The sequence below is a fragment of the Gymnogyps californianus genome, chromosome 6, assembly GCF_018139145.2.
Source record: "Gymnogyps californianus isolate 813 chromosome 6, ASM1813914v2, whole genome shotgun sequence".
Lineage (NCBI taxonomy): Eukaryota > Metazoa > Chordata > Aves > Accipitriformes > Cathartidae > Gymnogyps > Gymnogyps californianus.
In genome coordinates, this window is record NC_059476.1 from 14,321,640 (window position 1) to 14,336,709 (window position 15,070).

The window sequence follows — 15,070 nt, forward strand, 5'->3', positions numbered from 1 at the left end:
CAAAATCTACAAATCGGGGTGGGAAAGTTGTAAATAAAATACTAACCACTTTGAAGGCTGCGCTAATGTAGGCGGATCAGATTTTGCTATTTTCAGAAGCACTCGCATCGGATTTAATTCATGATGAGGTGGCTCTATTTGAGCCATTTCTATTAAAGTAATGCCAAGAGACCAAATATCAGCCTTGTAATCATAAGGCCTGTCTTTGGAGGTCTCGCACATTACTACTTCTGGAGCCATCCTGCAAAGAGAATAATGAAGTACCAGATTAGAAAATGCGCTCTTATCTGTTCTGAAAAAGGTTCTAAACAGATAAATTCACTGAAGCATTTTAAGAAGCACATTCTACTCTCACTTAATATATTTACACGATATTGTATCAAGCTTGTAATATTAACAACAAAGGTAATATTAAGATATTAGTTCATAATAAAAAGTCAGCAAAACAGTGCACTTACCAATATGGTGTACCAATAAAAGAATCTCTTCTTTGTATTGTTCTTGTGTTTTTAGCTGATACTCCAAAATCCGCTTAAAGCAAACAGTAAAATGCTATTAACTGGGTGGTGGAAAACATATTATATTTTTATATTTTACAACTGTCTTTTAAAATGTTATATGTTCCATAGCAAACATTCTGCAGTATTAAAACTTCAAAGTGAGATAAAAATATTTGTGTTTTGATAACTGAGTCACAAGTTTCTATAGCATTTCTAATAAAAGATATTGAATAAATGTTATTCTTCATTGCTAAAAAAAAGTAATGCTACTGTTGAGCTGTGTGGGACAAGAGTGATGCACATATTTACTGTAGGAATAAGTGGGTTAAATTATTTTAATTAGAAAATAATTTCTTTAGCCTATGAAGGCTGTATTCATCAGACATGGCATTAGCGCTCTCATTAAAAATTGAATGAGCTGTTGAATTAACTTCAGGATTCAAATTCTCATAAAGCTACATTTTCCCTTTACGTTACGGGTTTCTTTCTACATGACTTTTCACTTTATATTAAATATCTGAAAGCTTGCATATGCACCTTTAATGTAACATCCAACCAAAAATCAACTTTATCTTTGCAATTAATATTACTTGTCTATAAAGCACTACATTTCTCACTTAGAAAAAAAAGACGACATTTAAATAAGTGTTATATGCTTATTATAGCTGTAACTTTCCTAATGAAGATCTAGAGATTAGAGCAAAGGGACAAAATAGCCATATGTTGCTGTCTTTAATCTGCACAAAATTACTTGATGGGCTCAACACTTGAGAAGCCTAATTTTGCTGTGTGGAAAAAAAAGAAGGACTAAGAGAGCTATTTGTTCAAATGCAAATTCTGAAATCTTGAGGAACTACAGATACTGAAATAATAAAACTCAAATCCTTACACAAATAAAATGCAATGAAGGAAATTTATTTGCCATTCACATATTTGTAAAACAAGGAATTACCCATTTCTGCGTGTACCAGAATCAAAATACAACTAGTTTAAAAGGAGTAAAATGCTCTTTCAAGAGATGCTGTACACTTCTCAAAACTAAAGTAAATCTTTGTTTAGAAATCTTAATTAGTAAACCTGAATACATCACTAAATGTATGTGTGGAAGAAATCTCCTGGTGGTCTGAACTGTAAAGTAGTATCTTGACAGCCTGCACAGTGCTGTGCATCAGCTAAGCTTGACAAAATCTTAAAATAGTTCCAGTCTGTATGAGGAGGAGCCAGGTCATGTGAGGCAAATAAAATGAACAGAAAGAAATGATTCTCTCTGACCATGAGACTCTTGCTGTGATCTGTGATTTCTTTTACAGCAGTACTAAGAAACTAAGACAGTGGTTCTGTTACATTTATAAATAAGGCCTATGAGACTAAGTCCATCACTAAATCTTCAGGCTTCCAAGAAAGTGCAAAACAGTAGTTACCCGTACTTTGTGGATGAAAAGAAAGGTACATGCCAGTATTATATGTGCAAGTAATAATCTTGTGCAAGGGAATCCATGCAAAAAGCACAGATACACTTAACTGATCAATGTAGCAAAGCAGGTTCTTAAATCTTCTCAACTTCTTAACACAGATTATGCACTATACCTTGCAGAGACACTGTGATCAATACAAGCTAGGTAGTAGATATATTTGTAAATTCGGACACAGCTTGCTTACATTTAAAAAGAACATCTGTAGCAAGGCTGGGAATTTAGAGCCCCAGTTCACTCTGGTGATCTTCTGATTCTCCTTACCTTTACCCTCTGTGTCACTTGCATCCAAACAAATACAACTAACTACACACATCAGGTGGAGAAGTTTTTGAAACCTCAATGTAAGCTGCTATGTCATGGAACTATGACATTGGCAGAGCCACTGTAAAGGCTGACAGCTTATATACATTTGCCCCTGATGAAGCCCTGAACAAAGTGGATCCAGACAATTCCTGTCTTTTCCTGGCTGAATGAAGGGATGTTATTCATCACCAGTAGTCCTTTGTCAGTTCTTCGTGGAGGAATCCTCATGGATTCCCTACCACATCAGAGGGAAAATGTGAATGACTGCTTAAATTCATATAAAAAGATAGGAATCAACAATAGTAAGCTTGTATTAATTTTCTTCCAGATTGTTCTATCTTAATTTCAGTGCAACAAACAATTAAAAAAGGCATGGAAAAACTAAGTTGAGTAATTAAGAATATTACTTCTTTCTCTTTCAATAATGGAAGAGACAACAGTACTCAGGTACTGGGTTTTGGTGATAGTGAAGGATGTTAATTTTCTAAACTAACAACTTCAAGGGAAGTTCTGATGTTACCATAGTAAAGATAAGTATACTTAAGAGCATTATACTAAGGAACAGTAGGACCTGTGTCTGACTTTAGGCAACTTGGTACAGATATTGATATGACTTCTACCCCTGCTGATTTTGAAGTCTGAAAGATGTGCCAAGTACGGTTAGGATATCTACTCAAGCTTTTTTTTTTCTCCCTTTCTTCATAGTAGCAAACCACTTGCATCTGAAAAAACTCTCATTGTTAGACTGATATTAAATAAATACTGAACTCTGCCAAACTACAGCCTAAGGAATATACAATTATAAGACCACACAAAGTTCTGGGAAAGACTTCTATATGCAACATGCTTACCTAGTTTAATGTCTCCATCTAAGGTGAAAAGAATATTGCCAGCTTTTAGATCTCTGTGGATGATCTTATTTTCATGCAAGTAGTTCAATGCTTCCAGTGTCTGCCTGCACACCACTTTGATCTGTGGCTCTGTTAATGGCCTTTCAAGCTCTACAAGAGATAGAAATAAACACAACATTTTTGCATTTTATGGTATGTGTTCATAGCAATCAGTATAGAAGTATACGTGAAAATTAATTAATCTGACATTCTGAACATCATATGTCAGAAAAACTTCTATCTTAAAATATTTGCTCCTTTCAGTAAAAATTTCATCCCTTGTACCCAAAACCCTCCTCATTATGAACTATGTATACCTACCTATCTGAACTGTGAAAAAGATATATAGTTTAGAGATTGGTTCTTTTGTGTGGTACACAGAGATGCTAAAGACTAGATCCTTTACTTACTGTATTACCATTCACCTAATTTGAGGAATAAGCACAGAAAAATCTAACTTTAAGGTTGATGCAATATAAAAAATTATCACAATGTAATTTGGAAGATGGCTAGGAAAGGAGAAGAATGAGATCCTGAAAAGGGCTCATATAGATTATAACAACAGAGAGCTTCATAAGCATATGAGAACAACTCATCACATTCACTTAAAAGGATCAAGACAAAAATGTGTTTTGAAAGTAAATAAACACTTTAAAAATGAGAGAAAATTAATCTAACTTAAGAAGTTATAATGTCCATAGATATAGGTGTAAATGCTAATTTAAAACCCCTGACATTCAACACATACAGCACACCTATTACATAAATATTTGCATTTCAAAACAATACACATGTGAAACAAGTCTTACAATATATATTATAATTTTAAGATGTTATTAAGTTTATTATTTGAAACAATTTATTTACCCAACATTACTGCATCTACTGCTCCACCTGCACAAAATTCGATCAGGATCTGTATATAAACAAAAGAATACACAAATTACAAATTAAATAGTTCTGCTGAACTGAACCATTGATTAAGGGAGCATTATTGGGAGACCAGAGTTTCAGACTATTTGGCCTTGACAAATTATTTCATTAACCTCTGCAAAATATTGGTACTGTTACCCAGCTAAAAGTAGGGCTGTGCTGCTCAAGCAAATTATTTGAAAAATGCTTGGAGATCCTCAGACGAAAGTTTTAATCCAAATATTAAATTGCATAACAAAACTTATAAAACATAATAAAAGCCAGCTTGAATCTGACTCATGTGATTTACTTAATCCCTGCAAACTCATTTCTCAATTATTAAACTGTACTTCTATACTATAATCTCTCTGACTGAAAAGTCCAAGTATAAGAGCTACATGATTTTCCAGTAGCAGATGTTATCTCCTATACTGTTTCAGATGAGATGAAAATATGGAAAAATACTCTTAAAAGTTACAGAAAATGACCACATTCAGATGTTTACATTATTTTTGCTCCATTTTCATTGATGCCTACAATACACCAAGGCTTTTACCCCAGAATCTAATAATACTAGAACAACTCCATCTCCAGTTTTCAGTTTCCATTTGAAACAAAAATAAACCACAACTATTTTGGGGCACAAACTACGCTGACATGTAGGACAGAAAGAACATACACAAAGGAGAAAGAGGGTAGACAAAGGGAATGAGGAGAGCAAGAAAGAGGAAAGGTCATCCAAGATTGACACCCCACTCTTCCTTATGTGTTTTTTCTTCTTTAATTTAAACTTTAAACATTAAATTATAATTTTCAGTCTGACAGCTAACGAGTATTTCTTGTCAGAATCCTACAGTCAATATTCTGGGAAATAATATCTTAATTTTTTCCTTTAGAGTACTTTTAAAATCAGAGTATAATTGCCCATAAAAGAGGAAACCTCAAATTACACTTTATACCGTAACACTTATATATACACACCACTTATGTTACATATTACTTCAAATTACTCTTATAATTAATCCTCACAACAATGGTACTAACAAATGTATTATATAATGCAACTCTTTGTAAATCCTTTAAACCATTATTCCATATACATGATTCTACATACCCACTGCCAAGTAAGTTAAGTGTGGGAAATTGTAAATAAAGAATTTCTTTCTCTAAAATTTGCTGTTTGATCTGACAATCTGACAAAGGTCTCTTTGGTAGAGAAACTGTGTTTCTAAAACTGGAAAGCAAAAGCATATTTTATGTCCAACTATCATTCTTTTATTTTTTCCCTTCACTAAATTCTGTTTACTTACCACATCATTATAGCCTTCCCTTTGTTGCTTTCGTGCCTCTGCATTTCACTGTAACTCTATATCTACAATTTTATTTTCAAACTATTTATTCCTCTTCTATCTTTGTTCTGCCAGTGAAGCCCATCCACTCAGTTTCATATTCTGCCTCTATGTGTACTTGCTTTCATGCTGACCTTTATGCATGGACATTTTTTCACTATTCCACTGTTTTATACAATATCATTTTACTCTGCATTCAGATCACACAAAGTTTTCACAAAGCTTATCAAAATAAATCTACATCAGGAAACATGGTATTACACTTCCATTGTTTTCATGCTTAAAGGATAAAGCATATTTGTAAGACACCAAGGAAATTTTCTTTTATTTGTTTTAGGTATCTTTTTAAATTATAAACTGTTTTTAAAAAAACAGGTATATTTTGTACAGTTCCAAAAGCACTTATAAATATTGCATTGGATCACCTAAAAAAAAATAATTGTATTTTCATAGCTAAAGCTATTCTGTGTACAGGATATAGCAGAAGAGTGACGTACAGTCATATGTATGCTCACTATACTTCTATGTACAAATATCTAGGTTTTAAGTAAATTAATTACGGTTCAAGTCCTGGTAAACCGTCCTTCCTGGAAGTACCAATGAATTCACTCGTATCTAAAATACATACTTCACAGGCTGACCTTTTCAGCACATTATTTATTTTTCAGCTGTGGATTCTGAATCTCACTCTAAATTGTGCTAATGTAATTAAAATCTGAGTCCTGCTGTTACAAATAAGCACTAAGAACTCTCTCCATACACCAAAATGAACTGCTAATTTCCAAATTTTAGATTCAAATTCCTGACCAAATGACTCAGTGTAGCTCAGTTTTACAGTGACCATTTCCTAAAAGTCATACTCACAATTTACAAATTAGTTTTGAAACGGAATAGTTATCCCAACAGTGATAACCCAGAAGAAATGTGATTGACAAATGATCTTTTAATAAAGTCAAGAAAAAAAATGTAATTTCAATAACCTTTTGAAGTAAGTAAAAGCATTTAGAGAAGAAAAAATACCTACCCACAGATTGTTTTCATAGTAGAAAGCATCTAGGAGCTTAACAATATTAGGATGATCACAGGATGCTAAAATATCAATCTCAACCATGTAATCTTCAAGTTCTTCTTCTGATTTAGTATCAATCACCTTTGCAGCAGCCAGTACTTTCGTTTCTTTGTTCTGAGCCTATAAAAGTCACAGCAAACATATATATGTGAATTTCACCAGACAACTGTCACCAGCAAAAAAACCCAAACAACAAAACCCCCTCTCTTGACAGTTCTGTACTATTTCCCTGCCTTTAATTTGCTTCTCTACAAAAAGAGAATACCTGCATATTAAAGACTAGATAAAAACTAGCAGAAAAAGGGTTTAATAACTTTTCTCAAGGTCAAGAAACAATGAAAGACAGGAATATAAAAATACTTAATTCTCGTTACATTCTTTAAACCATCATGCAGTCAATAGCTTAGGGTCGTTACTATTTCGTACTCCTAAGATGAAGTTTTGTGCTGCTCCTCAAAAAACTATCTATTAACACTTGGCAAGGAGTATGAAGTAGCCTCCACCCTCTCATTTCTGACTGCACATTCTTGCCCTTCTGACACTCCCCACGTTCTGGCAGCACAGCTGTTCGCAAAGCCACACAGAAAACCAGATCCTCTACCAGTAATCAGTAGGTTATGCTCTTCTTCAGCCAGGGGCTGTATTCAAGCTCGCATGTTAAAAAGCTGCCAAGCCATCATTAATTTGTCTGGGCATTTTACTCTCTCTGCTTCAGAAGTCTAGCAGGACTTCCACAGATGGCTAGTCATTGAAGCTGGCCACACTGAAAATGCTGCCAGGCTCTACTTTATTACTCCACACCTTAAGACTAGGGAGCTAGAACTGCTGTAGTGATAAGGTCAACTGGAGAACAAGTAAGATTTTGACTTGAAAAGCAAAAGGAAAACAAGACCTTGGGTACCCAAGGAAAAAACTAAAAAAAGCATTTCTGCTATGCATTTAAATATTCTTTGGCTTTTTTTAAACATAAGAAATTACAAACAATTAGGGTGACTTATTTAAATAGCAAAAAATTTCAGAAACCAGTTGCTGTACTTATTCACAGAAACTAATCCAGCAAAACTAGGCAAGGTGAGATTTTTTTTTTTTAAATATGCAGGGGATAAAGCAAATATTAAACACACAGCCTATACATGTGTGTGTACATATACACACACACAAAATTATAGACACTTTCTAATAATTCTTCTGCAATTTATGTTTGAAGGAATACTGTAACTTGGTATTCAGTAAACTTTAAACAAGAAGGTATATTTTCTCAAGTCATCATAAAAACACTAGTTTGTCGAGGCATTTCCAGTGGTTACCTTTTGCCTCTGAATAAATAAAGTTGTAGGACTGAAGTCTACTTCACCAATTATACGTAAAGACCATGAAGAAAAGGCCTAGATTTACTCCACCTAGCTTTTGACATTCAAATGAAATTAAATGAGAAGTAGGGACATAGGCTCTCTCCAAAGCAGCAAAAGACAAGAACCTGCAAGGGCGATTCTGACTCCTGATGTGAAGCATCACAAGGTGGCTTATCCTGTCTCTCTGCTGGTGCGGCTGGTGCATGGGGCATCTTGGCCCCAAATCTAGTTGAGGTGAACCCAGGACAGGACACAGCACGAATCCCCAAACCTGACTTTTGTCACCTAATCTCATTATACTAGTATCAGACAAAAGCTGATATTGGACAGCAAGCAAGAATTCTTAAGAATGATTTCCGAGGTCTAAATATTATTACTTTCACAGCCACAAATAACCCTCTCAATGTGGCAAAATAGAATAAAAGATTTAAAGATAAACTTTTATGATGATAACATTCAGTAAAACAGTGGTAACGGCGTAGTCCTAGCTGATTCATCTTATGTTGAGGGTAAAGGTTTTCTGTAACATTTAGTTTTATCTCAATATTCTTTCCAAAAGAAAAAACAACTAGTCTTCCCAACATCAATATTTGCCCTCCCATTTTTAACAACAAAGATAAGGGATGTGTATAACATTATTCAAAAACAAACTACTGAGTAGTTTTCCAACACACATTCTAATAATAAAAAGGTCTGCTTAATAACACAAACATCATTTGTTTTGATTTCATGCTTTATAGCAAGAATGAAAGACCAACCTTCCTGTTCTAGAGCTGCACTGTAAATTAAACATGAAAGGTGAAACAGATGTCTGACTCCACAACAGAATTAGACTTGGTAGCTTTACATGTGCAGAAAAATGGTTGTTAAAGCACTTTTCTAAAGAATTCAAATAATAACTGTATATTTACTTTTTTTGAAACAGGCCACACACTCTCCACTGTACCTTACAAGAATACTTTAAAAAACAATCTTGAAAAAAAATTCTGAAATTCATTTTTACACAAATTTGCATGTAAAATATATAATGGTAATAATATTTTGTTTAAATAAAACTATTTTAAATTTCTACATCAGGTAACAATAACAGATGTTACCGTTTTCAGATTCAGTTTCACCAGAGAGAGAGAGAGAGAGAGAGGCAGGCATTGGTAAATTAGCGTGTATGATTACATGCTAGGGAGTTTGCTGCATTTACTGCTTTTTTCTATTGACAGAGCACTTTGTATTTTGATTTTTCCCAGATCCTTTTGCTTGAAGTAACTAGAAATCTGCTTTGAATAAGTTTCTTGTATTTCCTCCTTGTGGTAGCTCTATTAAAACACCTCATTAAAAAACAGAAGTGATTATAAAGACAGCACGATTATCTTTATGAGCATCTTAACAATTATAAACAAAACAAATGTTCGCCTTTGTTCTGACTTGAGATAGTAAAATTTAGTAGGTCTAGATCCAGACTTTTTTTCCCCGTTCTTAAAAGAAAAAAGCTTTAGAATTAGCATATTTCCACTGGGTATTTCTGAGGAATGCTAAAACATTTTAAGTATACATCAAATTACACCTGAAAATAAAAAAATCTTTATATATTTTAAACATGATTTTAAAAGTTCTTTTTGAATAAGACAGTATTCATCTCCACCCCACAACGCACTCTATAATAAATACCCATTTATGTGACTTGCTGTAAGAAGTACGTAAGAAATATGCTCTTTTGGACTGTGTAGGAAAGGATTTTACTGCTCATGCATAAGATTTATGTAGCACTGTATTGTATGGGGAAGAAAAACCCCTCTGGATTAAGAGGAACAAAAAGCATTTACAGCTTTGTGTGGGCATGTTTGTTTTTTCTAGACTTTGGCTGAAGTCTTTCTTCTGCCACATAACATTCTCCAAAGGTCAGAGCAGGAGCAAAAATGTTTGTGTAGATGCAGTCTTGATTTGCATATACTCATTTTGCATTTGTATACATGAACATTTAAAGTCAAATAACCATTCATGTTACTCAGGTTCTGCCCTTTCAAAATATGTCCTGTATCAGTAGCCCACCAGTTTCTTCCTATATTTTAGCTTTCAACTACCAATTCAAGTTATTTCAAACACTCTGCTTAAATATATTTGATTCTGCTTCTATAACAGGTGATTTAAGCTAAGAAATCCAAACTGGCATCTTCAATGGTTATGGTTCAATCCTGCCTTGTGTGGAGCCAAGGACGAAAGGGGCAGAAAGATTTTCTTTCTTTGCATTAACAAAATTTGATCTTTTCAAAAGATTCATACACAATGGTTGAAAACTGAATTGGAATAACTCATTCCCCCAAGATCTGACTAATGCAATATGACATAGATGTTATTAACTATTATATGCAACAATACATAAATATTGCAACCCTTCCACCAAAACTTCTATTTGGATTATATATTTAAGGTTACTGCAGCAAACATTAACTTACAGAGAGATAGCATGCACAAGGAAATAGCAAACTGTATGTTACAGCATGGTTATTGCAATGGATGGCACAGTCTCATTAGCAGAAAACACACAGAAAAATACTCTCATTCTCCTAATTCTATGATAAAGTACTTTTAGAAAGGTGGATTGCAGGTTTGCATAGAATAAATATGATCTTGTAAATTAGAACTTGCAAATTACTTTCTCTCTGAACCTAAATCCCTCACACTAAAATGGCAATGACATCTAATGCACAAAAATGTTGTAAAAATTTGAAAACGTATCAGTACAAGAAAGAAAAACAAACATTCTACACAAAACTAGGATCTGCAAGTATGTGAAATCAGTGACACCTCCCTATCAATTCTGGATTTTTATACAGTATCATATAACCAAATACAAGTTCCAGAGCCAGAAGCTTTGTGAAGAGACTGACAGCAGAATATTGAAAGGCAGGTTTACTGTCTGGGCACTCAGCCAAGAAGTTGCATATTCCCAGCCATGGACAGCAGGGAGAGCAGAGCCACTGTTCCAGAGTAATAGGATTACAGCTCAGAGATAACTCATAGTCTTTCATCTTTAGATGACCAATACGAAGTTTCAGCCTTGGTTGTGAGGAGCTGTTTCAGCTTCCTATCACCAGTAAATGTTTCCGTCCCAACTGTGCAGCTCCTCTCCTGTGATGCAGTATGTAGACATCTAAAAATTAAACACTATTTACAACTGAAAAAAGTTAAGTATGTCCTTCATCTATTGTTCAGCCAACTGGAAACAAAGCTGAGATAGGAGATAGAAAATTGTTCATCACCTTTCTTCCTGATGCCTGATCTCTTTTGAGATGTTATATAACCACACTGCTCATTTTGCAGGCAGCAAAACAAATCAATTAAGAAGCTTTTCCTTTCTGACTCATTCTTCTCAACAAAACTGTAGTCATAATCATAGATCATCAAGGTTGCCAAAAAGTGAAAAATACACGCATCCTTATTCAGCAAAAGATGGTTTTGCACGTAAAAAGCTACACTTTTGTGTGTAAACCTGGTATTGTCAGATCTAGCTCCATATATGCTTTCTGATGATGTCTGAGTAACCAGTACTGAAAAACTGCCCTTGTACAACACAAAGGCAAGAGCTGTTTCTCAGAGCTATCAGAAAGCAGTGGATCTCAGGCTTTCTTAAACATATGAACCCAGGAAAAAAACATTGCTATAATTTCAGATTTTAACAGCCTGATCAAATAAATCTGTAAGAAGTAGTGTGGCCTACTGGAAAAACTACACTGGACTTTGTTTTGTATAAATTTACTATACCATATTTAACATTATCCTGTGCATTTTGAAACGAAAAAAACACCTGCACAATTGACCAGTATCGAGTGTTCAAACTTCTTTTCAAAACAGGGAAAGGTGTTCTTTATTAGTGAATTTTAGAAAAAAAAAAATCTACTTTAATTAACCAGATAAAAGGAAGCATTAATTCTAACATCAAGTGTTGAGAAATGTAATTAAAAGTACCAGTTTGAATTCACCTCTGCAATATTAAACCACACTTCTTACAATCAATCACAAGTTAGGCCAATGAAGGAGATGGCAATCTCCATAGATTTCTGGAAATTAAGATGAGCCAGTCATTTCAAAGAAGCTATGTTATTTTCCACCAGTCTTCACTGCACAATGTTTGAAAATGTAGTAGTAATAAAAAAAAAAAACTATAGAGAATTTCAATTTTTTGTTTAATTATAGATATGGTTAGTCCAAGGAATTAAAAACCAGCTAACTTCAGTTATACCTGCTAAAACTTGCTGAAATGACTGTTACAAAAGAACTATTCAAAAGATAATGAAAGGATAGTATCTACCAAAAAGATGATACAACCTTAAACTACAGCTGATCAGCCAGAAATTTTCCCTGCCTGCACAATGTATCATCTACCTACTATACAGTTTCTTCTACTTAAGAAATGTTTAATGCCAGGGAAAAAATACTGAAATAGAAGTGTAGATAAAAGTGCCTCTACTTCCTACAAGCAAATACTATTACTAACAAAGTGGACCCCAGGGTTCAACCCAGCCTACTGAAGCACATCTTTATGATACTGTGGTCTGGTGCTGCCTTTGTGGCTATACTAGTTTTGGAGCGGTTTCCATGACAACTTCACTCCTTTAACATTATCCTTGTACTTCGTACTTATTGTGGTTCTTCTGCTTCCTCCACAGTTGGTTTCTGAGGATTCCACAAGTTATTTTTGGGCGAGGTATGGAATGTAATTTTCATGTTTAACCTCATGATTCCCTTTATGTATTTTTATTAATTCTGTGGTATTTTGTATACTAGCTAAGCAGAGTTCCCATACTGATTCATGCATTGTGTCAGTGAAATCAGAAGGAATATTTATATGCATACTTGAAAAGTACCAGGGCTGAACTGGCAAATATGTGCAAAATAACTGAAACAGTCCTTTAGAGGAAACTTAACAGAGGAGATTATATCAGATTCAGCATCATTCTTCTTATTTAAGCAAATCCATTTAAAAAACAGAATAAGAAAAAAATAAAAGTTGTTAAACATAGCAAGAAAATCTCAAAAATATGCTATGCTGTTTTATAATAACACATTCTTATTTTCCCTTCTTTTGTTGCCTCATAGCTCACATAAAAGCAACAGGGAAAACCAGCTGACAATATTGGGAAAACATTTGTAACTAAAGCATTACGTGGTGTCAGAGGTAAAAGTGCAAAGGACTGGTCATTTTTTTGCTAAATTCAGTTATAACAACTGTACATACTACTTGCAAAAGCAGCATTAAAATACAAAATTCTGCATTACAATCAACTCCTATACTTGAGAAGGGGGAGGTGTGACAAATTAAGATTTATCCCTGCAGTGCTAAGCTGCTTTGCCAGTATCTTTCATCTGCAGAGGACACTAACAGTTGCTGGCAGAGGTTTTCTCCATTTTATCCAGCACCAGCCCCAAACTGACTTACAGCTTCCCAGGAAAGATAGTAGCCTAGTGTATCTTCATCTTGGATTACAGATATCCTGCAGTTATTTATTCAGTCTTGTGTCATTAGAAAAAAAACCATAATGCTTACTGCTTATTAATTTACAAGTTTATTTTAGTCACTACAGCTTAAAATTAAGTCTTTATTCCAGCAATAAACACACCTTTATTTCAGATGACATAAATTAATGCTTCCAAGAAACAATGATATCAAGAAATAATTTTTAATCAAACAACAATTGCTAATCCTAGCTGTTCACTAGAACTACTTTTAAGACAACCAACAAGCCAGAGTTGAAGCTGTCTCCAGACTGTTGTTTTTTCAGAAAATTGCCATGCTGCCAGGTTGAGAGTTGAGAATTTTATTATTTGCTCTTGATAATTTTATTATTTGTTTGAACACAGGACTTAAGAAACCGCCGATTCCTTTACCTGGGAGGATTCCATGTTAAAATCGTGCTTCTAGTCATTTAACATTTGCAACGATGCTTTAGTTCACTTGAGCTTAGAGAGCCAGTGTTACTCCTGCTAACATCTTTTCCCAGGGAGACATCTGGAGTTGTAAAAGCTAACTCTGTAGCTTTCTGCAAACAGACACACCACAGAGTGTTTTGGCTTCATGTAGCACGAAGTCATTTTGTTTACTAGCACTTTATCGACTAGCTAGTGTTCATTCACAGATGTACACGCATCAACCTAGAATACTTCCCCCCCCCCCATAAATAAAGTGGCTAGGTCAACCCACAGTTCCTCCTTACCCTGTTCCTTGGACTTAGGTTACAAAACAAAATTGGGATCTCCTCTGCCCCAGAGCCTTTAGCCAGATCAGATGTAAGATGGCTACAGATGTTTGCTGACCCAGCACAGCTATTCATGTAGAACAAAACAACAACAAAAAGCGCATCTGACTTGAGCATAGAAAATTCTCTCTTTCCAAACTGGAAATGAACAAGTCAACAAAAAAATAAATAAAGAAAAGTGACAATTTCTTTGGACTTTGAGCACCCTTCAACAAAGGCCTTCTGACACGTTACTAGGGAAACTACATAGTCATAGAAATGAAATGTGGCACAGTCATTAAGTTAAAAAAACTTGCTGTCAAAAAAAGTAAAGAATATTATTAAAAGCTCTACATTTCATACAGCAGAAGGAAGACATTTAAAGACCTGTACTAAGACAATTTTTTAATGTATTTATTGTAGAAGATGATTGGCTATAACAGATGTAACTTCACTGTCATTTAAAGTGTATACATCTTACTAGCCTAAAAATATGGGCAGTTTGGGAAAAGGTTCTGCATAATTTGACACCACAATGTGAACCATCTTCAAGACTTGCAATGAGCACAGCTAAATAGCCAGAGGGGAAAGATTAAGTGAAACAAGATGAAGCATTATCACCCCATTTCATTCTTTGTCCTGCTAAAATGAACAATAAATAAAGTATACTTCATATATTTTAAGGGAAAAATATAAACTATATAGGCAGTTCAAGATTCAGTATTTTACAAAGACACAGTTGTAACAGTGGGAAATGAAACGTGACAACATCAATACCACATTAAAAATGGCAACAGCTCTTGCAAAACTATCAAAGCATATATTCTGTTGCTCCATGCATGCTCTAGTCTGTTAAGATGAAACTTCCCCTATTTCTGAAGTAACAAAAAAGGAAGTAGCTTTTGACAGCTTTCATAAAAGCTGTACATCATCATCCCTGTTTTTTTAAGTAAAATTGTTATAGAAACCAATTCGTATTCTCTTTATGTT

General features: G+C 34.3%; 1 protein-coding gene across 1 annotated transcript in view; it reads right to left on the reverse strand.

Annotated features, from left to right (window-relative positions):
* Nucleotides 1–15,070, reverse strand: part of SLK (STE20 like kinase) — a 52,344-nt gene that overhangs the window by 23,561 nt on the left and 13,713 nt on the right. Inside the window, exons 2-6 of the mRNA XM_050898594.1 lie at nt 6,454–6,618; nt 4,036–4,084; nt 3,130–3,279; nt 459–531; nt 47–241 (exon numbers count right to left, since the gene is read on the reverse strand). Coding sequence (XP_050754551.1) covers nt 47–241; nt 459–531; nt 3,130–3,279; nt 4,036–4,084; nt 6,454–6,618 — 632 coding nt within the window. The remainder of the gene's footprint in view (nt 1–46; nt 242–458; nt 532–3,129; nt 3,280–4,035; nt 4,085–6,453; nt 6,619–15,070) is intronic.